This window comes from Zootoca vivipara, chromosome 5 (assembly GCF_965207765.1).
Source record: "Zootoca vivipara chromosome 5, rZooViv2.hap1.1, whole genome shotgun sequence".
Lineage (NCBI taxonomy): Eukaryota > Metazoa > Chordata > Lepidosauria > Squamata > Lacertidae > Zootoca > Zootoca vivipara.
The window spans coordinates 7,756,371-7,782,687 of NC_142588.1; the positions used below are offsets into that span (position 1 = coordinate 7,756,371).

General features: G+C 45.0%; 1 protein-coding gene across 1 annotated transcript; it reads left to right on the forward strand.

The window, feature by feature from the left end:
- The first annotated feature begins 3,761 nt into the window (after nucleotides 1-3,761).
- On the forward strand, nucleotides 3,762-17,593 carry FGF6 (fibroblast growth factor 6). Its single transcript, XM_035137968.3, has 3 exons — nucleotides 3,762-4,284; nucleotides 6,821-6,924; nucleotides 10,881-17,593. The coding sequence occupies exons 1-3, from the start codon at nucleotides 3,762-3,764 to the stop codon at nucleotides 11,055-11,057; spliced, it is 804 nt and encodes a 267-aa protein (XP_034993859.2). The 3' UTR covers nucleotides 11,058-17,593.
- The last annotated feature ends 8,724 nt before the right edge of the window (nucleotides 17,594-26,317 follow it).

The following is a 26,317-nucleotide window of genomic DNA, read 5'->3' on the forward strand; positions in this document are numbered from 1 at the left end:
TGCAGCCAGCATCCTGTTCGATGATGCAGTGCTTTGCAATAATCAAACATGAAGATGAGCTCTGCATCAGTTTGTTTGCTTGTTTGCCTACCAAGCAAGCCAGTTGGTAGGTTTTATACCAATTTAAAAAATAAAACCGTCCCTCTCTCCTGCTCTTTTATTTGTCTGATCTCTCTCCGTGGTTTCTGCCTGAAAATGGCTGCCATCAACCAACAAAGCACAAACAAATACTCTGTCTGTATGGATATCTGAATCGGCTGTGAGGGGCTGTCTTTGGGGGGTTTGGTTGATGGATGGAGTTTGATTGGCAGATGGAGACCTCAGAAATGGGTGTCCATCTCTTCAGGAGGGATGGGGGAGGGGGTGCCAGTCAAAACAGGAACAGCCAAAACAACTTCTAGTAGTATCCACTAAGCTACTTGCTCAGAATCCATTTACCCTACAATGGCTAACACTCAGCCTTAAGTCTTCCTCCTTGCTAACTGAAACTCAATCCCTCTCAGCAGATATTTATGCCCATCCTCCCGGCTTTGGAAACTGAAAACTAACCTTTTCACAAACCACCCTACTGGGCCAAGATCGTACAAAGTTAACACAATGCAAATAGTAACGTGATCAAAAGACAAACTGATACAGAACAGTATCTAGTAACCTGGAATACTTACTTGCATCCTGTAGCTTTGGAACTGTTAAAATTTGTGTTCCGCATAACTAACAAGGAACTGACTGCAGATGGTTTAAAGCTGGAGCAGAGTATCAGAACAGACAGCCAGGCACTCGATATTTGGGAAGAAATCAGAACCCCTGCCTTCCACGACCAAGTTGACACCTTCCTGCATCATATCCAGACTGCTATATGGCAGAGTGCAGTTACCTAATCCTATGAGCTGTACCGGAAAAAAGGTCTCACTCCCCCATCCTTATAATATTTCATCCTTTCCTCAGGCTTGTCTTGATGCAATGGTGTGAGGTTGCAAAACCAGCTGTTCAAGAAAGTAGAATTACCATGCAGAAATGCTTCTTTGGTGCTACCTGTGTAAATGTGGATTATTCCCTTTAATTGTTCTGTCCTTATGTGCGTTGATTTGTTGTTTCTTAAAAGCTTTTGTGGTGTATTAAACATCTTCATAAGTTAGGGTTGTCATATTTCAGAAAGATTTTTAAGGCAAAGTTGTTGATCCTTTTTTTTTAGGTTTCTCCCCTGAAATTGAGCTTTCCCCCCATAAATTGCCAAAAACGGCACTTCCAATATGGGTTGCCATACAGCTGAATCCCGGGTATACCTTGAAAAATTCTGGACATATGGCAGCCCTATATTCATTGCATTGCATTTCAATCTGATATATCTCATATTAGCCCATAAGTCATGCAAACCAGACAGAAAACATTGGGACTCAATTTGACAGACAGACAGACAGACAGACAGACAGACAGACAGATGATAGATATAAATTCCAGCCAGCATAACATTTAATTTATAAGTGACAAAGAATAATTCAAAACATTGTTCTGTTTCCAAATGTAATATGTAATTCAAATATTTTATAGGGCAAGACAACCTCAAAGCACTAATATGGCTTACTGATATTATATGGGGGCTTCAAAATTGATTAAATGCAGGATATTGTGGGACACATTTATTATGTGTACAGTATTGTTGCTTTTATAGGCTCCTTAAACCCCCCAATTGAGTCGCTGAGTTGCTACTCTCAAGCTCCTCCTATACTGCCATAGAAACAGAAGCATTGGTTCAAACCATCTTGGATACCATCTTGAAATCTAGCCTGTTCTGTTGAGAAATCAGCTTAGGAACAGTGATTTTCAGATGCAGCACGGGGGTCCCGTTATGCTAGACAAGCGATTTACCAAAAAATTAATGGAAAATGCTTATTAAAAGGCCATAGATTTGTCAAAACCTGGGAAAAGAGGACTGTTTTGTCTTTTATCTTGTCTTTTTATGCTATGAACCACCCTGAGATCTTCTGATGAAGGATGGTATACAAATTTAATAAATAATAGTAATGTTTTTGCCTGGCGCCAAAAAATATATATAACAAAGGCTTCAAGTGAGCCTCCCGGGGAGAGCATCCCACTAACAGGGAGCCACCACCGAAAAGGCCCCTTATCGTGTTGCTTCTCGAGATCAACCCGCTGTAACAATGGAGTCCAGTCCTGGTGATGCAAGTGGTTTTATCCTCAAAACGCCTTGCAAACGAAACAGCAAGCTGCCGACAGTCCTGCCACCTCCAGGCCAGACTGTAAGAGGCCCCTCACTCCCTGGGAAAGCTCTGCCCTCAGCAGTGTTCAATTGCATTCAGCAGCTGGAGTTTTCTCCACTCATGTTTGAGCCGCCTCCCAGCTTGTTTCCTTGCCCTAAATTCTGGATTACACCAGGGAGCCAAGGGGGCTCCACAAAGTGGGAGAAGGCACTCAGGGGCAATGGTGTCAACAGCCCGAGCCATTCAGATGTTCCAGAGGGTGGCCAGGGCTTTGACAGGACCATCAGTCGTATCAGCCAGGAAATCCCCCAGTGCTGTCTGGAAACCCACTGGAGTGTCCAATTATTATCATCCTAATAGCCTTCCTGGGACCCAGGTGGCGCTGTGGTTAAACCACTGAGCCTAGGGCTTGCTGATCAGAAGGTTGGCGGTTCGAATCCCTGTGATGGGGTGAGCTCCCGTTGCTCGGTCCCAGCTCCTGCCAACCTAGCAGTTCGAAAGCACGTCAAAATGCAAGTAGATAAATAGGAACCGCTACAGCAGGAAGGTAAACGGTGTTTCCATGTGCTGCTCTGGTTTGCCAGAAGCGGCTTTGTCATGCTGGCCACATGACCTGGAAGCTATACGCCGGCTCCCTCGGCCAATAATGCGAGATGAGCGCGCAACCCCAGAGTTGGTCACGACTGGACCTAATGGTCAGGGGTCCCTTTGCCTAATAGCCTTCCTGGCTCTCCGGATGGGAAAAGGTGCTGAAAGCCTTAACCTCAGCAGGAACACCCATCTGCAAAGCATTCTGGGCAGCCTTGGGTGAGCCACTATCACCCTATGTCTCAAGGTTGGTGATTCTGATTAGCTAAGCAGAGAAGATGGGCAGAAATATTGAGGAAGCCTCTCAGTCCGGGAAATGCATTAATAATGCCTGAGTGGCAGGAGAGAGACTGGACTCTGGCTGCAGAGGTTTGGGGGGGGACTAGAATCTTTGGAGGGTTGCACCCCACTTGGCTCAACAGAGGAGCTTCTGCTGGGATTAAGGGTTACACGGATGTAACCCTTAGGCAGAACACTGATGCCAGAGCGATACTGCAAGGTGGGGTCTCCCTTTTAACATAACGATAGTAAAGGAAAAGGGGCCCCTGATCATCAGGTCCAGTCGTGTCCGACTCTGGGGTTGCGGCGCTCATCTCGCTCTATAGGCCGAGGGAGCCGGCGCTTTTCCGCAGACAGCTTCCGGGTCATGTGGCCAGCATGACAAAGCCGCTTCTGACGAACCAGAGCAGCACACGGAAATGCCGTTTACCTTCCCGCCGGAGCGGTCCCTATTTATCTACTTGCACTTTGATGTGCTTTCGAACTCCTAGGTGGGCAGGAGCTGGGACCGAGCAACGGGAGCTCAACCCGTTGCAGGGATTCGAACCGCCGACCTTCTGATCAGCAAGCCCTCGGCTCAGTGGTTTAACCACAGCGCCACCTGGGTCCCTAACATAACGATAGATCAATCAAATATAGAACGCTGCCGACTGGAGAGCAGGAAGCATTCAAAACATGGTCCCCAACAGGCTTCTCATTCTCTCCCTGACCCAACTGCTCTTGGGCTTTAGTTTCATGTCCAAAATCTTCCTCTGCTTTCCAAAAATAAGCCACTGCCACCATGCTGAAGGGAGAAAAACAAGAAGGGTGGTATTTTTAGGGCCATTAATTCTGACCACGTGCCCAGGAGGTGAACGGATGGCTATTGCACAAAGGCTTCTCATCACTATGTCCTACGAAGCCAGCATTCACTTGACGTTCCCTGCTGTTGTTCTCCTGGGCTTTCTGGCTGAGATTATCTTTCCATACCCAGTTGTCGTCAGAACAAATGGCACCCTGTTGGACAGAGGATGGGAGTCTATCTTATCCAGGTCCCTTGCTGGAATGTCAGGGGAGAAATCTGAAGTCAACTGGGAGACTGACTATTTGCTAGGAATCAAGAGGCGGCGGAGGCTTTACTGCAACGTGGGCATTGGGTTTCATCTCCAGATATTTCCAGATGGACAGATAAGTGGTGTTCATGCTGAAAACCAATACAGTGAGTTGCAAACTGCATCACAATGCAAAATGGTGGAATTGATATCACCTTTTTACTTTATTTCTAACACCCTACCTAGAAACTGAAAGCTACTGCTTATTACTATTAGTCTTAAGTACTTCTTCTGTGGCCTTTTTAAATGTTTCAGGATCAATCAGCACCAAAACCTCCAGGCTGAAACATGTCCTGAATACTTGGACAAAATTAGATACCAACTTATTTTTAGTTGGTTTGACTTTACAGCCTTGAAAATGCAAAGAGGTTGGGATCTCTCTCTCTCTCTCTCTCTCTCTCTCTCTCTCTCTCTCTCTCTCTCTCTCTCTCTCTCTCTCTCTCTCTCTCTCTCTCTCTCTCTTTAAGATGCTATTCCTGCTTCCCCCATGGCCCCCCTTTTTTGCAGGTAGATGAACTTGCAGCCTGTATGTACAAGACGTTTTTTTGGGGGAAGCTGGGAATACTTGAGAAATCTTAAAAGACAGCTTTCATGGCAATAATATAGGTTGTTGATTTTAATCCAGGAAATTAAGAGACTGCTTTGAAAAATAATGCCAGCAATTGGTAGCGAAGTATAGAAAATGACTTCATCATTCATTTTGTGATCTACATTGTGGAGATCGCAGTCCAGAGGGATCACTGTGAATGGGTTGGAATTTGAGGAGCTGAGTGGCAATTATATTTATGGTTTGTTTTAAATGCACGGCTGCAAGTTCTGAGCTTGCTAAACATGCAGAGAAGGTGGGGCTTGCTGGCTCGGAACCAGCAATCACATTATGACAGCACTGCCACAGATAAAGAGAGGGATATTTGTGCACTAAAGCACCTATTATCACACCAAGAAATCGCTACTTAAGCCTTCCATTTCGTTCTTCCTGCTGGATAGAGTATGTACCGGTATATGTTCTGGAACAATATGTCCTGTATCAGATGTGCTACTAGATTGAGAACAATCGTTTCCTTCTTTCTTTTGACAAATTAAGAATGCGAAAAAATAACCTTTTATCTCACAATGGATCTGATTGCAGTAGCAGGAAATCTGCCACTCAAACACATTGAGCAGTATTTACTGTCTGGACAGATGGCTTGGGAGAGGGAATAGAAGGAAAACCATTGTGCTGGCAGTCAGAATGCCTGTGTGCCCTTGTGTACTACCGTAGAGATAAGATGCACACACACACATGGAGAGCTTTTACATCTAGAGACCTGGAAGAAGGGGCAGAAACCTAAAGAACTTGTACATTTCTGTACACGCGGACATTTCTTAAAATGTTGCTCAAAAGGCAAATACAAAATGAGGAAACAGTGTCTAGTTATGGACAGAAAATAGTCTGTGAACAAGCAAAACAGGATATCACACACCAGCTGGGCTGGGTTTTTTGGGGGGAGGGGGTTAGACTGGTGTCCAGCTTCAGTTATTAAAATACTGGATTACTCCATTGATTTCTATGGGCAACTCTCGCTTCCATCCCTGGGAATGTTTAATAATAGTTTCTCAGTGAGAACCAGGAAATTACCTAGCCGGACAATGAGATTGCTCTCTCTCTCTCTCCCTCTCTCTCTCTCTCTCTTCCTCCTCCTCCTCCTTTCCAGCCATTCTGTTTCATTCCCTCTCTTCGCAAATCTTCAGCCTCCTCTCCCAATAATAGAATCGTAGAATTGGAAGGGACCCCAAGGGTCATCTAGCCCAACCCCTGCAATGCATGAATAGGAGGTGGTTAGCATTCTGTTAGCACTATTCATGCTCAGTCTTCAATGCATTGTTTTGGGGTCTCTTCTAAGTGGAATTGCCCTCTGGTGTGTGGGCACACTCTTATATAGATGCACAGAAAACAACTAGATTTAAAACAGGATGGTGATTTAGTGCACAGTCCAGCCACACTTAAAACATATGTGTGTTCCTTTGTTTAAGAATGAAGCTTAAGCCTCCCTCTTGAAATCAATGAGAAATAAAGGTGCTTAACTGTCGGGTTCTAAATTTACAGTGCAATCCTATTTACAGGTAGGTAACCATGTTGGTTTGAGTCGAAGCAAAATAAAAAATTCCTTCAGTAGCACCTTAAAGACCAACTAAGTTTATATTTTGGTATGAGCTTTCGTGTGCATGCATGGTATCTGAAGAAGTGTGCATGCACACGAAAGCTCATACCAAAATATAAACTGAGTGCAATGCTATATATGTCTACTCAGAAGGAAGCTCCATTGCTTTCAGTAGGACTTGCTTTCTCAGGTAAGTGTGCAAAGGATTGCAGACACAAATGATTTAATTCCTCATCTAACTGATTACTCACTTACCGGTATAAAAGGCAGATTGACTAAAATGCATTTATTTGTGGACCAGCCTATTTCTGGTTTTTTAAAATTTGGTTTTATGGTACAGTTTCTTAAGATGAAAAATCTGTTGCACAAAAGTTATTGTTTTCTATTAAATTTTGTATGACTTTTAAAAAAATAGGCGTTTCTATATTTAATAATGTTCCTTCAGCAGCTATATAAAAAGAAAACGGCTTTCAATCTCCATTGCATCTGTCTGCTTCTTTAGGTCTCTTGGAAATATCAACAGTAGAGAGAGGTGTGGTTAGTCTGTTTGGTGTCAAAAGTGCACTCTTTATTGCAATGAACAGCAATGGCAGATTATATGGCACGGTGAGTATTCTTACAATCTGGTTTTCAGCCAAGGAAATGCTAATACGCCGCTATGCGCTTTACTGAGAAATCTCGAATATTTTCACCTTTGAAAAAGTATCAGTTCCTGTCAAGATCTGCATTCATTGGTATTCCAAAATGTATGAGATTAGTTGGTCCAAATTAACTGTATTTATTGTGCAAGACCCAGGTGGCGCTGTGGGTTAAACCACAGAGTCTAGGGCTTGCTGATCAGAAGGTCGGCGGTTCAAATCCCTGCAACAGGGTGAGCTCCCATTGCTCGGTCCCAGCTCCTGCCCACCTAGCAGTTCGAAAGCACATCAAAGTGCAAGTAGATAAATAGGGACCGCTCCGGCGGGAAGGTAAACGGCGTTTCCGTGCGCTGCTCTGGTTTGCCAGAAGCAGCTTTGTCATGCTGGCCACATGACCCGGAAGCTGTCTGCGGACAAACGCCGGCTCCCTCGGCCTATAGAGCGAGATGAGCGCTGCAACCCCAGAGTCGGACACGACTGGACCTGATGGTCAGGGGCCCCTTTACCTTTACCTATTGTGCAAGATATAGTCTGTGTAACTTAAGGACTGATTCTCATGTTGCCTTGTAGGCAGTTTCCCCATCCCTGTATCTCAGTTGATGGCTTTTACTGTACAACTGATGAATCAGAGCTGCATGTGTGAGCTGTTTCTCAAACAGCGGCCACCAATACCACTTACCAACCCTCTTTCAAAACCATGGGGAGTTTCAAAACATGCATAGCGGGAATCTGCTGTTCAAAGGAAACTGGTGTTGGTTATGTTTTTAATCTATGGTGCTCACCCAGGCATCAGGAGATACAGAATTTTATCTGTGACGTTACAACTATGATCACTGATTCACACGTGCATGTTGCTTTGATAGCTGTATTAGCCAACCCAGGGGTCGGCAAGGTTTACCTCGGCTGGGCCTGTTCACTCCAGTGGAGATCGTGAGCGCATGTGAGCGCACACAGCCACTATTTTCTGCGTCTGTGCAGACACGATTTCCGGCATCTGCATCTGTGCAGACGCACTATTCAGCATCTGAGCAAGTGCAGACGCGATTTCCAGCACCGGGGAAGCGAGTCCCTGTGCCGCGCTGGTTTAGCTCTCCGAGCGGGCAGCTTGGTTCGGGGGCGGCTCGGGAGCCGGTTAAACGACCCCCCGTTGGCCGCTTGTGGCCCATGGGCCTTAGATTGCCTACCCCTGAGCCAACCTTTGGTCTGCTTTTTGCACTCATGGGAACCATTAATTCACATGAGCAACGGAATACACAAAGCCACAGTTTTCTGATTTATTCTACGGCAGGTCCAACTCTCTAGAGACTGCAATCTACTCCCAGTATAATAAAACTGGCAGTGATCTACCCATTGTCATTGCCAAGGGTTTTTTGGGGGGGAGCATTGCCCAGAGTTGTTGAGCTTTTTTCGGGTAGGATAGGCAAGAGTCGTTGGAGCGATCCGTCAAGGGAACCCAGGCAATCATTTTTTTATAATCCCGCAATCAACAGGGGCACCCCAGCAATCTACCAATCGATTGTGGTCGACCGGTTGAACATGTCTGTTCTATGGTATACTACAGGGGTGGCCAACTCCCAAGAGACTGTTGAGCTTTTTTAGGAATGAGGAAGGCCTATTTTGAGGGGGCTCGGGTCAAAGTTGTTGAGTTTTTTTCAGGGAGGAGGTAAAATGTTGAGCTTTTTTAAGGGGAGCCACAGTCGTTCAGCTTCTTTGGAGGGAGCCAATGATCTACCAGTGATCTACCGCAGACGTCCAGTGATCTAGATAATGATCTACCTGTTGGACATGCCTGGTATACTACCATGGTCTTCTGTGCTCAAAAAGTTATTGGGACTTCCAACCATGTTTTTCTTAACATTTCATTACTAGCTATTACATTTCCAAATAAAGGCCCTCCCAGTAGCTTTCGTCACCACCAGCATGGCTTAACCTACTTAAGCCTGCATAAAATATTTTCCACACCATCGTACAACATGCAGGCAGTGCTACAGCTAAGGCTCAAATTCAGGGTCCTAACTCCAAATGTTCAACCAGCTGAATGGCAGCTGATGGGGGCGGAGGTGTACCTAGGGGGTGGCAAAACTGGACCCTGCTTAGAGGTGCAGGCCTGGGGTACACCAAAGGTCGTCAAGTCCAACCCCCGGCAATGCAGGAATCTCAACCAGATTGTGGAATATATCACACATATGTGTGTGGAGATGTGCTGTGGGCCAGGGGCGTAGGAAGGGGGTACGACAAAATGGCGGGGGGGGGCACTCACTGTGGGGCCTGCAGCACACATGAGCCACTGCCTCTCCCCCCCCCCAGCTGTAGGCCGGCTGAGGCCCCGCAGTGCGCCTCGTCCCTAAAAGCACCAAGTGCCCCGTCCAGTCCCTATGGGTGCCATGCCCCATCCTATGGGCAGTTTGCCCCACCCCTGGGCACGCCACCCCAGGTGCCCAAGAAGCTTCCTCTGCCACTGGCTGCGGCTGCCATGGCAAGATCAAATGCAAGAAAAGCTTCCCATCCTGCTTGCACCATGGCAGAACTGGAAACAGAAACAGATCTTGCCAAGGGCGCAAGTGACCCTAGGCGTGCCTCTGGATGGGGGCAGCGGCAAAGAGGCCCAGGGTTGGCACCTGAGCTAGCATGGGCATCCCTGGTCCCAGCAGTCCTGACGTGGGTTGTTTCGGCTTCCTTTCTTCTGATTTAAACAAACAAAAGCGACAAGTGGAGTGTCTTGGGCCCATTGTCGTTCAACGTCTTTATAAACAAGTTGGACGGAGGAGTTGAGGGGATGCTCAGCAAATTTGCAGATGACACCAAACTGGGGGGGGGGGCAGCTAATGCCTCAGGAGACAGAATCGGGGTTCAAAAAATGACTTTAGCAGATTGGAGAACTGGACCCAAGCTAACAAAATGAATGTCAATAGGGACAAATGTAAGGATCTGCACTTAGGCAGGAATAACCAGCTGTGCCAATATAAGATGGGGAACACCTGGCTTGCCAGTAGTATGTGTGAAAAGGATCTAGGGGTCTTAAAAAAGGTAAAGGCCATCAGGTCCAGTCGTGTCCGACTCTGGGGTTGCGGCGCATGATCTCGCTCTATAGGCCGAGGGAGCCGGCGTTTGTCCGCAGACAGCTTCCGGGTCATGTGGCCAGCATGACAAAGCTGCTTCTGGTGAACCAGAGCAGCGCGCGGAAACGCCGTTTACCTTCCCGCCGGAGCGGTCCCTATTTATCTACTTGCACTTCGAACTGCTTTCGAACTGCTAGGTGGGCAGGAGCTGGGACCGAGCAACGGGAGCTCACCCCGTTGCAGGGATTCGAAACGCTGACCTTCTGATCAGCAAGCCCTAGGCTCAGTGGTTTAACCCACAGCGCCACCTGGATCCCTTACACCTGGCTTGCCAGTAGTATGTGTGAAAAGGATCTAGGGGTCTTAGTAGACCATAAGCTTAACATGAGTCAACAGTGTGACACAGCAACCAAAAAAGCAAACGCTGTACTTCTGCATCAACAGAAGCACAGCGTTCAAATCAAGGGAAGTAATAGTACCACTCTATTCTGCCTTGGAAAGAATACACCTGGACTCCTGCATCCAGTTCTGGGCGCCAGGATATCATTTTTGCTATTTCTACCTTCTCTGTTTGGAAGGAGTATTTTCAGGAGAGTAGCAATAAAAGCATGGACCACAGGAACTGGCTGTTCACCTTTCTCTCTCACACACACACCCATTTATTTAATTGATGTATACAGTACATTCCCATTGATTCATCTATCTATCTACCTACCTGTATTTAATGTATACACCTTGAAACAATATGAAGCAATACAGATTAAAGGTGCAATTCCAAAACTGAAGGGAACAGCACAGGCAACACGAATGGCGAATGTGAGCCGATGTTGTAATCACACTGTGTTTCTTTCTTTTCTCTATTCAGGCAATTTTTCAAGACGAATGTAAATTCAAAGAAACTCTCCTTCCCAACAACTACAATGCCTATGAATCGGACATGTACAAAAGCTTTTACATAGGACTCAGCAAACATGGGAGAGCAAAAAGAGGAAGCAGAGCCTCTCTTGCTCAGACTGTCACACACTTTTTACCCAGATTATGAAGACCAGAGTAAAATGCATTTAAACTGCCCTATTTCAATTTGCACATGAGAATCACCTCCCAGGTAAAGAATATATATTCACTCATTTGTTCATATATATGCATATATAGATGAAATCATTTGTACAGGATCCACCACACTAATTTTTCTATACCGATTTCAAAACAACTCCCCTTGAGATAGGAATTGTCTAATTTTGTCAATAGTGAATTTTTTGCATTTACATGAAGCCAAAAAAAAAAAAAGCAAATCAGCGGTGTAGATGCAGAACTGGGGTCTGGCTGATTTTGGGTACTTGCCACAGTTACTGCTCTTTCAGTGTAACTTCAACAGAAAACAAACATATCTGAGATTTTTAGTAGCGTGATGAATCGTTTTTCAGTTCCTTCCCACTTCAATCATTTGCATACAATGTTCTCATAGATCAAGCTCATTATATTAGGTTTCCAAATTGTGTTATCAGGAACCCTGGAGTTTATTGGACCTTCATGGGGGATTTCTTAAAGGGAAGACTTGCTATGTTTGCAGCTCTAGAGGTTTGCTGGGTGTGTTGCAGGGCACAAGCAGTTCACACATGGCAGTGGTAAGGATCAATGTGGTGTTCAAAGACCTGGGACGCTTAGAAATAAGAACTTGATTTAGGCTGAACTTTGCAAAAGAACTGGTTTGTTGTTAGGGTTGCCATATTTCAAAAAGTAAAAACCCAGGACACCCCAAAAGTTGTTGTGCTTATTTTAGGAAAACCCAAATGCTGTTGAGCTTTTTTCAGACAAGATCTTGACTTGCCTAAGATCTAGGACATAGAATCATAGAATCGTAGTTGGAAGAGACCACAAGGGCCATCCAGTCCAACCCCCTGCCGAGCAGGAAACACCATCAAAGCATTCTTGACATATGCCTGTCAAGCCTCTGCTTAAAGACCTCCAAAGAAGGAGACTCCACCACACTCCTTGGTAGCAAATTCCACTGCCGAACAGCTCTTACTGTCAGGAAGTTCTTCCTAATGTTTAGGTGGAATCTTCTTTCTTGTAGTTTGAATCCATTGCTCCGTGTCCACTTCTCTGGAGCAACAGAAAACAACCTTTCTCCCTCCTCTATATGACATCCTTTTATATATTTGAACATGGCTATCATATCACCCCTTAACCTTCTCTTCTCTAGGCTAAACACCGCATATCTCCTCTCCAGAAAAGCGCCGCCTTTCAGAAATTCCCCCCGGACATCAATTTTGCCTTTGAAATCCCAGGCGGATGGCAGCCCTGTTTATTGTAGAGTTCAGCTGCATGCAGGCTGGTGTTCCTCCTTGTAAAATTCCCCTTGCCGTGTCCAGCCATTGTATGCACATCAAGGCTGTGTTCACACTCAGTTTTCTTTGCACTCACTGTTTCCAGTGTCAAGTTTTTAATCTGCGCTTAGCGTAAGCATTCTGAAATTCTGGTGTGGGTCTACCATAATGGCCCTTCTGTGGTGCAATGGGTGAGTGTGCCTGGCTGTTAACCAGAAGGTTGGTGGTTCGAGCCCCCAGGGATGGCTGTAGGCAGGACTGCAGACTGGATGATGGTCCAACTCTACAGTTTTAGAATTCTATAAACCTAACAGTAAAAAAATTAGTTTTCTGCAGGGCTGCCAACTTCAATAAAATATTGTGGGGGCCCAGGTAAGCCCCACCCTGCACAATCAATCACATGACGCAACACACACACACACCATTTGAATGGAAACACTCATCAACTTTGTGCTCAAATATTTTATTGTGGGGGCCGAAGCCCCCACAGCCCCTAGGAGTTGGCTCCTATGGCTCTCTGTAATAACTGAGTTGGACACGCCGTGTCCTATGACTTAATGGTAGATTTCAGGAATCGCTTGTCATGTGGATCTGTGCCTTGGATCTATGCTTTTGCACCACGGCAGTGCCGAAAAACATTGGACCTGTCCGTTGTTGCTTTTTACAATCTGTCCATGGAGATAGAGGAGATATGTGATTTGATGGTGGGTAAACATACAAAAATATTGAGCAGTATCAAGAGGATTTATTCTACGAGATCGGATATGTGTGAGTGCATATGCAGTAATTGTTGTTGTTTAGTCGTTTAGTCGTGTCCGACTCTTCGTGACCCCATGGACCATAGCACGCCAGGCACTCCTGTCTTGCACTGCCTCCCGCAGTTTGGTCAAACTCATGTTCGTAGCTTCGAGAACACTGTCCAACCATCTCGTCCTCTGTCGTCCCCTTCTCCTAGTGCCCTCAATCTTTCCCAACATCAGGGTCTTGTCCAGGGAGTCTTCTCTTCTCATGAGGTGGCCAAAGTATTGGAGCCTCAGCTTCACGATCTGTCCTTCCAGTGTGCACTCAGGGCTGATTTCCTTCAGAATGGATAGGTTTGGTCTTCTTGCAGTCCATGGGACTCTCAAGAGTCTCCTCCAGCAGTAATACATACCCTTTTCCCTTCCAGCCCACTTCTTCCCCCTGCCCCAGTCTCCCAGATCCCTCCTAGTCCTCCCTTCCCTCTTGGTCCCTCCAGGTAAAATCCAGCTTCTGTGGTCCCAATCGGAGTCCTGAAAAGCACTCTGCTGGGGAAGCCTTCCAAGCATTTCCACTTGCTCATCGGAACAGTCCCCCCTCTCCTCCATCCGTCTGTTGTTCTGGGTGTTCTCTAGACCCCCTAGAGCCATTTGGGGGATGCAAGGGAGAGGGTGATCCTGTTTGGACTTGTAGAGCGCTGGCTCCCACCTGCTTAGTTCCATCCAGCCCACAGAGCTGAAACACAAAGCGGGGAAGAACCTAACTCTTCCAGCCTCCTCCTCCTTCTCAAGTGGTGGTGGTGGTAAGCTAACCTCATCACTTCTTAACAAGGGGGACATTGAATGGGGAGAGGGAACTCTCAGAGGCTTCACGGGCATCAGAGAAAATCCTCAAGGGCAGTAATGCACCCACAGGTGCCTCCTGGCTCCCCCAGATCTAGTCCTTGTTCTGGGGGACAATTCTGGGAGGCAGGCTGCAATACTCTAGTTATGCGTTCACCAAAATAAGGCTGCCATACATGCTTACCAGCGAGTAAGTCCCACAGAAGTCAGGGAAGCTCATTTCTAAGTAGATATACATATGATTGTACTGCTAGAACAGGCATCCCCAAACTTCGGCCCTCCAGATGTTTTGGACTACAATTCCCATCATCCCTGACCACTGGTCCTCTTAGCTAGAGATCATGGGAGTTGTAGGCCAAAACATCTGGAGGGCCGCAGTTTGGGGATGCCTGTGCTAGAACATTGTGCTGTGATACCGTGCTGTGACACATTATTGACAAAATTTGCCAACTTTTGGATATTTGTTGGACAAATATTTATCTGACAGAAGCAGATAAATGATACATCGTGCCACTCACACTGTTAATTCCTTAAGCATCAAAATATCAGCCTGCAGTATATAATTGATAACATGTATAAAACTAATATACACAGTCAAGTGTTTTTCAGACTTTCTACTTTGTGAGCATACATTATTAGCCACTGCCTTTTCTGCTGTGGAATCCGTGCCTGTTGCAGAAGATTCTGGGGCATTTTCTAGCTTGTTAAAAAATCCCAGAGGGCAGTAATCTTATTTTAAGTCATTGAGTGAAATACGTTTCACTTTGAAGACACGTAGAGGCTACTCAACTTTACTCATCTGTTTATATAACCTTTTTCCAGAATGCCAGCCATGCCACATCCTTTTAAAAAGTATTTTAAGATACCCTAAGTCAATAGACACTATATATATCTATGACCAGAAGCCTTGAGATACCTGAGGAGAGGGGGGGGGCCCTTCCTAAATTTGAAACATCATTTACAGTCCAATTCTAACCGTGTCTACTCGGAAGTAAGTCCTACTGAATTCAAGGGGTCTTACTCTCAGGTAGACGGAATGTGAAGCTGTAATCTGTTATCAGAACACGAGGAACTGAATCATATGTGCAAGGGAGAGGTTTCTTCCATCTCATCTGCAACCAAGAGCAAAACTAGTCTTTACTTTCTAAACTGTTTTTATTGTCCTTTTTAAGGAAGAAGCAACAACAAGAGAGTCACTCTATACAATTCAGAAAGAGAAACTGATAAAAGATTCACTATTAAAAACACCAGAAGTTACAGACTACCAAGAAATATCAAAATGAGAAGGAAGCTGAGGGTGGCCTCCTGTCAAAAACCCCCTTCATTAATAAAGCAGAGAAAGGGGTTCCAGATCACCATTGAGTTGACAGAGTTGGTCCCCCACCACTACTGGAAGTTTTCCTGCATTCTTGTGCCAATTTATTGCCAAGGGCCAATTGCCGTAGCCCATTATACCAATATTTCCGGGAAAGGTATCCAGTTATTCCCAAATTTGTGGCACTGGAACAAAGAGTTTTAGCACTGGGGGGTTGTAACATCTGGGATTCGCCAGCCCTGCTCAGAAAATGGAAAGGAGTGCCAATGTCAGTTCCGGGATAATCACTTGCTTAGTTACCTACCCAATTACCCCAAATATCTTAAGCCAGAACACCTACACTTTTTTTGCAATCTCACCACTGGTTTCATATCTAGCAAAGTGAGCAAGGTGAACGCTTAGCTCTACGAATCACGCGTACAAAAGAGGCGACCTGAGCTATGGTACATGGAAGCAGCTGAAACACAGGGTGGATTAGCGCTGTCTCACTTTAGTAGTAGCTTATATGAGTTGTCTTCTGTCAGTCTTCAAGTCCATGCAGAAGCTGCAAGCTTGCCAAGTATACATAGATTTTCTTTTTATTTTTTTTTTAAAAAAACCCTTTGTTGCATTTGTATATCCTGAAAGGAATTCAGACATTTACAGTCGTATCTTGGTTTTTGAACAGCTTAGTTCTTGAACGTTTTGGTTCCCGAACGTCGCAAACCCGGAAGTGACTGTTCTGGCTTGCGAACTATTTTTGGAAGCCGAACGTCCAATGGGGTTTCCATGGCTTCCGATTGGCTGCAGGAGCTTCAGAAGCCGCGCTTTTTGTTTTCGAATGTTTTGGAAGTTGAACTTCCAGAATGGATTCTGTTCAACTTCCAAGGTCTGACTGCATTTACTTTAACCCAGGCATGTCCAAAGTCTCGCTGGTCAGCTTAATCCGGCCCCTGTTTCAATCCTAAAAAAAGCTCAACAACTTCAACTTCAACCCTAAAAAAGGTCAACACACATGTTCACTTCATCAAATCTGGCCCTCTTTGAAAAAAGTTTGGGCACCCCTGTTTTAACCTCCTATCCCTGTAAAGATGTCTACACTGGGATAAAGTGACTTGAATGATCAAGCTGTAGCCAGGAAAATACTTTCTGAGACTTCAAGGTGATATGGTGGAAAAATTGTTGCATGGAGCACACATGCCATTTTAATTAACGTGTGTCCTGCAAGCAACAGCAGCTCTTACTGCCTTTGAGTCTCTGAATACTAATCATGTAGCTTGGAAAGGAAGCTGATGACAAAAATGCATAAACACATCCAGTTTTATCGTGCACATCCACAATTAACACCATCTGAAAATTTGTCTCCTAGATTTGCTTAAATGTGTACATCAACCCACGTTATCATTATATGAACAAGCTATTTATAAAGGGATATTTAACTAGGATTTCTGAATTGTTCTATGCTTGAGCACTGAAAGATCCTGTATCTCTCACCAACTATGTTCTTCTCAGTGAGGTAGACTTGAGAGGCTCGGGTGTATCTTGCATTTATTGCATAGTCAGTTGGTAAACTCACTGTTTCTGGTGAATGTAGAAGAAATTCAGACATTTTTGAGAAGGCAAAGGTTATTCGAAGGCAAAGGTTGAGAAATAAAATGTCGTCTCGCATTTCTTGTTTGAAATGTTAAAACCAGCATATAAGGGTCAAGTGGTATAATATCCTTCAGTGTGAAACACAAAATAATCAATCTAGGATTTAAATATACTTCATAAAATTATTGAGAGGGTGCTGTAGGCCAACCTCCTGCTTGGTGCAGGAAATCCAGAGCTGGAACATCTCCAGCAGATGGCTGTCTTGAAGACTTCTAGGGAGCGAGAAATTGTTCTTTTTTTGGATGGCTCTTGCTGTTAAGAAGCTTCCTCTAAGGCTCAACCAAAACTATCCTCTAACTTAAGCCAATTCAGCACAGTCCTGCCTTTGCCCTATGCAAGAGCCCTCCTCAGCCTTCTCTTCTCCAGGCCTCCCAAGCTCCTTCCATCTTTCTTCACAGGACTTGTTTTCCACACCACTGACCATCTTTGTTTGCCTTCTCCGATCCCATTCCAATCTCACCTTCTTAAAATGTGGTGCTCAGAACTGGATACAGTGCCCCCAGATGAGTTTTGAATGCTACAGAATAGAGCGGAACTGCCAAATATACCTCATATGCTGATTCAACATGAACTTAACAATGGAGACTGTACATTTGTAGGAAACAAACATTTGTGTTCAACCACACGTCTGTCAAGTATATGCTTTTATTTCTCATATGTATGTGCTGTGCACAAGTGTCATTTTAATGTGTCATTAAATAAATTACATTTTATGTTTCTCGTAGCATTCAGAGTCCAGCTTCCTATTACGTTTGTTTCTTCCTTACTCCAGAGGTGCTGTATTGAGTAAGACCAGGCATCCCCAAACTGTGGCCCTCCAGATGTTTTGGCCTACAACTCCCATGATCCCTAGCTAACAGGACCAGTGGTTGGGGAAGATGGGAATTGTAGTCCAAAACATCTGGAGGGCCAAAGTTTGGAGATGCCTGAGTAAGACAGATGTATGTGCCGACTTTATTACCACACTGGTGGTCATTTCTTTGGTTTGGGGAAACTGTCTTGCCAGTAGGTCATAGCAACACTCCCATCTGCTATCCTTGAACAATGGTTTAACAGGCATGGCTGTCTACATTTGAAGACCATTAAGGGAAAGTTTTGTAAAAATAAATACATAGAAAAGTTAAATGGGTTTTTTTTGGGGGGGGTGGGAATAACCTACCTCTAGGGCTGCTGGAGATAGTGGTGGCATGATGTTAGCAAGCCTTCTTTGTAAATACTCCTGTGTTTCCCATACATAGGTGCTAGGAATTTTGTGAAACTGGATTTTTAAGCAGTGGCAGTAGTTCATATTGGTAGATTTACATAGTAATGTATATTTGCACATGTCTTAAATTGGGGTGTCTTTTTACCGCACACACAGAGAGAATAAAAATACACATTTTTTCAATGGGGAAAAGCTCAGCAACAATACATAGATATTTATTCTCAATGAGGGAATTCGATAATTATGAGTAAGCTAGCACACACACACAACAGAATGGATTGTATTGTTTATCCGAAAAAGAAGCCCAAAGGAGAATCAGAAGACTTAGATGGGTGTGTGGAACCTGTAGGTGTGGAGGCAACAATTTGTAGGGAAAGCACCAGACAAGATAGAGAACAAAGAGCAAGATTTTCAGCACTCTGGGAAATAAAAATGGAAAAAGGAGAGCCAGGACACATTGAAAGTCCCAAGTCAGGCATGAAAACAGTCCGCAAGAGGGAGCCCTTAGGACTTCTGGGCAGCTGCAGCCAGGATCTCTGCTTCAGCAAGCAGGGATCCAGAGAAGTGGGATGAGGGAGCAGAGCCCTGGAGGGGCCTTTGGAGCAGCTGCAGGAAGTGGAGGATCCAGAGGAACAGGAAGCCATGAAGGAAAAGCAGGTGAGAAGGACTGAGTCAGTCCACGGGTTCTATCTGGTGGTGTAAGGGATGTGGGTGGCGCTTTGGTCTAAACCACTGAGCCTCTTGGGCTTGCCGATTAGAAGGTTGGTGGTTTGAATCCGTACAACAGGGTGAGTTCCTGTTGTTCTGTCCCAGCTCCTGCCAACCTAGCAGTTCGAAAGCACACCAGTGCAAGTAGATAAATAGGTACCACTGTGGCAGGAAGGTAAATGGCGTTTCTGTGCACTCTGGTTTCCGTCATGGTGTTCTGTTGCACCAGAAGCAGTTTAGTCATGCTGGCCACATGACCTGGAAAGCTGTCTGTGGACAAAAGCCGGCTCCCTCGGCCTGAAAGCGAGATGAGCGCTGCAACCTCAGTCACCTTTGACTGGACTGGGGTAGGATCCAGCAGGAGTGATTTCAGGCCGCAAGTGAAATGGTGCAAATGAAACTATTCCATACCCACCAACATTTCTCTGATGAAAATAGGGATGTCCTAAGGAAAAGTGGGACAAACTGAAGGATCTAACCAGAAACCAGAATGGTTTCTGAAAATCTGGGACTGCCCTTGAAAATAGGGACACTAGAAGGGTCTGCATAGTTTTACTGTGAAGCCTGGGGTTTATATAGGTAAAGGTAAAGGGACCCCTGACCATTAAGTCCAGTTGCAGACGACTCTGGGGTTGCGGCACTCATCTCATCTCACATTACTGGCCGAGGGAGCTGGCGTACAGCTTCCAGGTCATGTGGCCAGCATGACTAAGCCGCTTCTGTCAAACCAGATCAGCGCATGGAAACGCTGTTTACCTTCCCGCCAGAGCGGTACCCATTTATCTACTTGCACTTTGATGTACTTTTGAACTGCTAGCCTCTAACACAGGCATCCCCAAACTTCGGCCCTCCAGATGTTTTGGACTACAATTCCCATCATCCCTGACCACTGGTCCTCTTAGCTAGGGATCATGGGAGTTGTAGGCTAAAACATCTGGAAGGCCGCAGTTTGGGGATGCGTGCTCTAACAAATGCTTCAAAGCAAATTTCAAAATTGATTGGACAAAGGAACGCATAACTCCTAGGAAGGCATCATTTCCAAGACCTTGTATGGTTGTGTGGTTCATGGCAGGATAGAGCAGATTTCCAACCTGAAAGTATTCCCTTTTCTTTCTTTAGTTCGCATGGTCAATCCTTAGTTAGCACAACTGGATTTGGATTCAAACACTGGCTGCATCTCCTATTGTCATGGCAGCTAACTGGATGGCATCAAAGAGGCCAGGTCCTAGGCTTATGACTCGCAACATCATCTCCATCCGAGACCAGGGGGGGTGGGAGGCTGCTGCCTGGAAGACTCCCAAGGAGAAGGGAGAAGAGAGGAGGCTGAGGGAATACTCCCCAAGGGAGGGTGTTGGGAAAGGGGCAAGGGGCTGCCAGCTCTACAGGAAGAGGTAACATAACTGGGCTCGGTTTGGCCCCCCTGATTCTGAGGGATAATTTTAAATCTCCATGGGAAAGGGAAGTGGTAGAGGAAGTGCAAAAGTGCAGTCTGTCCTCCCTTTATATTGAGTCCATAACATACAGCCGCGCTAAAGCGATGATCGCTCAGAGATTGGGGGATATCGCCAGACAGGAGAACATAGCCCGCGTGAAATCTGGGATGTTTTTAGGGGAGCAGGTGTATCGGTCTGCTCCAGCCCGTTACCTGGCGGATATCCACTACGTGGAATACTGCAGACTAATTACTGCAGCTAGACTGAATGTCCTTGATTTGGCGGTTTTGAGGGGAAGATTTGGAGGAGTCCCATACGGTCAGAGAATGTGCCATTGTGCCTTGGGTGAGGTAGAATCCACAGAACACATTCTACTGAGTTGTCCCTTTTATAATGATTTAAGGCAATATCTTATAGACCCATATTTATCTGTTTAGTTCCCGACCAAGAGAACAGCATTTGCTCAACAAGCCCACTGGGAAAATAACCTTCTCAGTGGCTAAATTCCTCTTCCTGGCGCTCAAGTGTCGGAAACGTATAATCGAATGTCTTGATGTGGGTTATCTGTAGGAGGTTTAGTAGCGTGGTCATACCCCATTTATGTATCCCTCTGATGCCTTCAGTTTTATATTTTTATATTTTTATGTATCCCTCTGATGCCTTCAGTTTTATAAGTTTATCTTTGTATTGAAAAATGTTTTTTTTTTGTTTCTGACTATCTGTCGAATAAAGTATATTGAGAATAACTGGGCTCCGGAGCCCCACAGGGGACTTGCAGAAAGTATGCAGTTGGTCAAGGGAGCCATGGACTCAACAAGGATGAAAACTTCTGCATCAATGATTGATAATTTAGATCACACAATGCATTGTGTTGTCACACACACACACACACACACACACACACACACACAATTCAGCTAAGCAGTCTTCCCCAACATGTTGGACTTTCTGTCTTACTAGAGCATCCTCTCTGTCTTATTTTCCAAAGCCGCAAATAGCATTCCAGGAATTTTTCTAAGGTAGCAGTTCCACAGATGGAGGGAAACATGCAAAAAGACCACAGATTATGCATTTGGCATTGCGTATATTGTGGACTTAAACCTCAGTGGATTGTGTCGACTTGATTTGTTCCATGTAGTTAAGCTGAACCAGGATGTTTTCTGTGTGTGGGTTGCATGACAAAGACAGGCTGTCCCAAATACAGCCACTGCAGGATGTGCGATTTGACAACATTTGGGCTAAGATCTGTGGTGAGAAATGCACGCGTAACCCACAGTACATGTTGTTGACTTGGTCTGTAATTATTCCTGGAATATAACTGCTATAGAATAAACAGCCCACCTTCGTATTTCCACTCACACACTCGTGTACTTCCTAGATCCCATGATTATAACGATGCTAAAAAGGAACAGCGGTGACTTTTGTTTTCTATTAAAAAGGCTCACCCTTCAAAATCTTTTTGAGGATCCAGAGACATTTATTCGTCTTGGAAATTATATAAATCAATTTCTTAGCTTTGTTAATAAGCCGGGATGTGTACGAGCTCTGTGCGCTTGCACACAGTCGCTTTCCTCTTTCCTATATGACCAGAAAACTATGCTTCCAAAGGAGCAGAATATGAAGGGATCCTTTAAAGCTGGCTTTGGAATCCCGGCTTTGGAATGCTGTTAATTGGTTTGAAAGTAACAGGAAGCTATGGTTAACTGGGGGGCTTCCTGGTTTGTTTCCTTGCAGAAGGAAGGAAGGAAATGAGGTGTGATGTGAGAGCCACAGGGGCTGTGGGTTGGTGCACAAACCACATGCGTATCTTGGCTTATTAAGCCAGGATTTGATAGTCCTAATGCAGCCATCCGAAATATAAAGCTGTCATGCTTATCCTTAGAATGCTTATGTAAATTTCTGTTCAGTAATCTTAATTTTATTCTATGAAAAAGTCCCTTTTTGACTGTTTCTTCATCAGTTCCTTCTCATTTTTTTAAAAAAGTATTCCTGACTGACGAGACTCTGTTGTCCAATTAGTTGTTACTGCATCGATGACTGAAGACAGTAGATAGTAATTATGCATTACTAGGGACAATAGCACTTCTTCTTCATCATCTTCTTTGGCAAATCCTCACCATGATCAACTCCCGCCCGGAAACCTATGTCCCCACTGTGGAAGGACGTGTGGATCCAGAATTGGCCTCCACAGTCACTTATGGACTCACTGTTAAGACTGTGTTCATGGAAGACAATCTTACTCGGCTACAAGTGATCGCCAAAGAAGAAGACTAGGCTCAATAGCACAAACTCTCTATGTAGGAAGTTACAGCATCAATCCCTAGTTTCTCCATTTAAAAAGTATGATGTCAAAGACCTTGGCCAGAAATGCTGGAGAGCTGGCACTGCTTAAGCAGACAACACAGGATTCACTGGGTGAGCAGTCTGACCTCATGTAAGGCAGATAAGGTTCCTACACTGCCCATAACAGGAGTTAGAAACCCTTGTAGGCCCATGGGCACATATGGATCTTTGAGAGAATGCCATGGGCACTCCTGTTATGCGTGACTTCTTCTGCTCCCCTAACACAAGTGAATCCCCACACACTTCACTTTTCCAAGGGAACTGTGCAAATTCTAGTAGAATTGATCTGTGCTTTGAAAAGCATATGGAGCTGCAAGGGAAAGTGGAAGCCAGTATCACTCTTCCCAACATCTCCTTCAGGTCCGTGTAAGACTTCCTATGGTCTTAGAAGTGCAAAGGCTACGTGGTTGTCAAGGAAAGACCCCCGGGCAGCATTGATACTTGCTAGCACATCAGATTCCGCTGAATTGTGTTGTCTCACCCATGTATTTGACATAAAAAGGATTAACTTGTTTCCCTGCCTCTTCTTTTGACAAGAATTTAAATGCTAATAAATATAATTTTATTCCCATCATGTAATTTAGGCTGTGATCCTGCCTCTTACATGGTTTGTAAGCACCATTGGGGTCCACTGTTGAGAAAACATGCATAGGATTGTACTGTTAATCACCTTATTCTTTTAGAGATTATATATGGAGACAGGATTCTCCTGTGTGGATTGTGAAAAGATCCATTGAGAGAGGGCAACATATTCTGCTTCATCCTGGGATTTTTTAAATTTATTTATGCAATTTGTGCTTTCGTGAGAGACCCCCGCTGAACCCAGCGAGTCCTCGGAAATAAAGGCCTGAGAAGTAATGCGCTCGAGTCTTGTACCTGTCCCATTTTTTTCGCACTTCTTCTTTAACCTTTCCTCTCAAACTGTTTGTTAACTGTGCCATTTCAGCAAACTCTTGAAGTTTATTTTGCCAATCTATAATTCTTGGAGCTTCTTTTTCTTTCCATCCTTTGGCAATAACAATACGAAAAGGGAATGTCAAACGATATGTAAAAACAGAGATAGCATGGATTGAATATACACTCTGCGACAAAAAGAGGAGAGTATGCTGATGGAGATAACAGGAAGTCCAAAGATAAAATTTACTTTCTTTTCTTTTTTTCTTTTTCTTTTTTTCTCCTTTCCCTTTTTTTCTCTGGGAAAGGAGGATTAGAAATACGATACGAAAAATTGTAACAAACAAACAAACATAAATGTATATGTGTATGTATATGTATGTATATGTATATGTATACAAGCATGAAGAACAATGTTCAGGTTTGGTGATGGGAAAAAATAAATAAATAAATATCATTCAAAAAAAAAGAGAGAAGTAATGCGCTCGAGTCAAGGGAGTTCTTGTGTTTTTATGCCAGTGTAAATAAATCCAAATTTGTACGGATGTTTTGCGTCGTACCAATTGTTTGCATCCGCCCCACTGTGCCAGTTTATGCTCCCAGATCAGCACATACACCTGTGTACAAGTCTGTTGAGTCCCAACACCCATGGTTCAGTTCCAAGAGGACACCTGTGTAAATGGAAGCATCTCCCTTTGCCCAGGCTGCAATCTTACGCAAGCCTACTGGGAAGGCTTCCCAACTTTTCCCCTTCAGGGAGCGGTTCTTTCACAGAGGCAGAAATTCCACAGGTCGAGCCTTTGCGATGGCACGGAGAAGCAATGTAACAACTGAATTTCTGCCCAGCACACAGCTTTTAAAAGCACTGAATTACAGCAAGGAGAAAAAAGGTAGCTAGAGGATACACAAAAATCAGGGAGATTGATGGCTGAGTCTAACTTTTCCATGCTATGAGGATCAAGCTTAAAGACTTTAGATAAGATTAATGAGATTTCAGGACAGTAGGAGAGGGGCACCCCCTACTGTATGTTGTTACAACTAAATAACAGGCAAAATCTTAAATGCTTCTGTATCCCACCTAGCAGTTCGAAAGCACATCAAAAAAGTGCAAGTAGATAAATAGGGACCGCTCCGGTGGGAAGGTATACGGCGTTTCCGTGCGCTGCTCTGGTTCGCCAGAAGCAGCTTTGTCATGCTGGCCACATGACCCGGAAGCTGTCTGCGGACAAACGCCGGCTCCCTCGGCCTATAGAGCGAGATGAGTGCCGCAACCCCAGAGTCGGACACGACTGGACCTGATGGTCAGGGGCCCCTCTACCTTTTATATCAGTGTAAGAAGCAAAGTTCTAATTCATAAAGAACTGGAATTTGTCTGCAAGTCCAGGAATAGTGTTTCTCGGTAGAACCCCTAACCAGTACCCCAAGTTACAGGTAGATAGCTGTGTTGGTCTGGCGTAGTCGAGACAAAATAAAAAAAATCCTTCCAGTAGCACCTTAGAGACCAGCTAAGTTTGTCATTGGTATGAGCTTTCGTGTGCATGTAGCACACGAAAGCTCATACCAATGACAAACTTAGTTGGTCTCTAAGGTGCTGCTGGAAGGAATTTTTTTTATTTTGTTTCAGTCCCCCAAGATTCCCCCTGGCAGAGAAGCAAACCATTCTCTCCCCCATCCAAACAGGGATCTTTCACGGCATGCATTTGGGGAAATGTTCCTAGGGTCAGTGCTGCCTGCCCTAACTTTGCTGAGCTGTGTTTGCTTAAGTTAGGAGGCTAAAGTAAATTTGTTTAAAGACTCCGCTGCTGTATGGTGATTTCGAAGGTCTTACTTGCTTTCAAACTTTCCCCCTTTTAAAATCTGAATGTTTGTTGTCTGGGATTGTTAACACTTTCCCACCAATTCCGTGAGAAAGTGATTTCTTGCTTTAGTAATTTGAAATCTTTACTACATTCTTAGCTTTACAGAGTAAAGTCAGCTTTTCCCCTTAAGGCGGACTCATCCATCCTCAGGTTAGAATAAGACCAACTGGTCCAACTCCTGGCATCACCAGCTTGTGGCCGGGCAACCCTAAACTGAGCCTTCTTTCTGCCAATAATACCAGGAATTCTGGTCTGCACTCCCTGCCTTTTCAGAGGCAAGCTACACGGTAGGGCTCTTTCTGGATCAATCTCTGCTTTTAACGTTTTCTTTTTAGTGAGAGAGCATGTGGCTCATTTGGAGAGTGCAATATCCCTTTAGCTCCTGATACCACCTTGATTACTGGTGCAGGTGGGGCTGTGATCTACACTGAGCCTCTTGGGCTTGCCAATCAGAAGGTTGGCGGTTCGAACCCCCGCAACGGGGTGAGCTCCCGTTGCTCTGTCCCAGCCCCTGCCAACCAAGCAGTTCAAAAGCACACCAGTGCAAGTAGATAAATAGGTACCGCTGCGGCAGGAAGGAAAATGGCATTTCTGTGTGCTCTGGTTTCCGTCACGGTGTTCCATTGCACCAGAAGCGGTTTAGTCATGCTGGCCACATGACCCGGAAAGCTGTGGACAAACGCCAGCTCCCTTGGCCTGAAAGCGAGATGAGCGCTGCAACCTCGTACCTTGGGACCCTCGTACCTACGGGACCGCCTCTCCTGGTATGCCCCGCGGAGGACCTTAAGGTCCACAAACAACAATACTCTGGAGATCCTGAGCCATAAGGTGGCTAGATTGGCCTGTACTAGAGCCAGGGCCTTTTCAGTATTGGCCCAAACTTGGTGGAACCCTCTTTTCCAGGAGACCAGGACCCTGCAGGATTTGTCATCTTTCCACAGGGCCTGCAAGACAGAGCTGTTCCGCCTGGCCTTTGGGTTGGACTTAGTCTGACCCCTGTGTTTTCC

Coding starts and splice junctions, on each gene's coding strand:
- FGF6 (XM_035137968.3), top strand. CDS start 3,762: ATGGTCCCCAACAGGCTTCTCATTCTCTCCCTGACCCAACTGCTCTTG. Junction 4,285..6,820: donor TCATGCTGAAAACCAATACA/GTGAGTTGCAAA, acceptor CTGCTTCTTTAG/GTCTCTTGGAAATATCAACA. Junction 6,925..10,880: donor ATGGCAGATTATATGGCACG/GTGAGTATTCTT, acceptor TTCTCTATTCAG/GCAATTTTTCAAGACGAATG.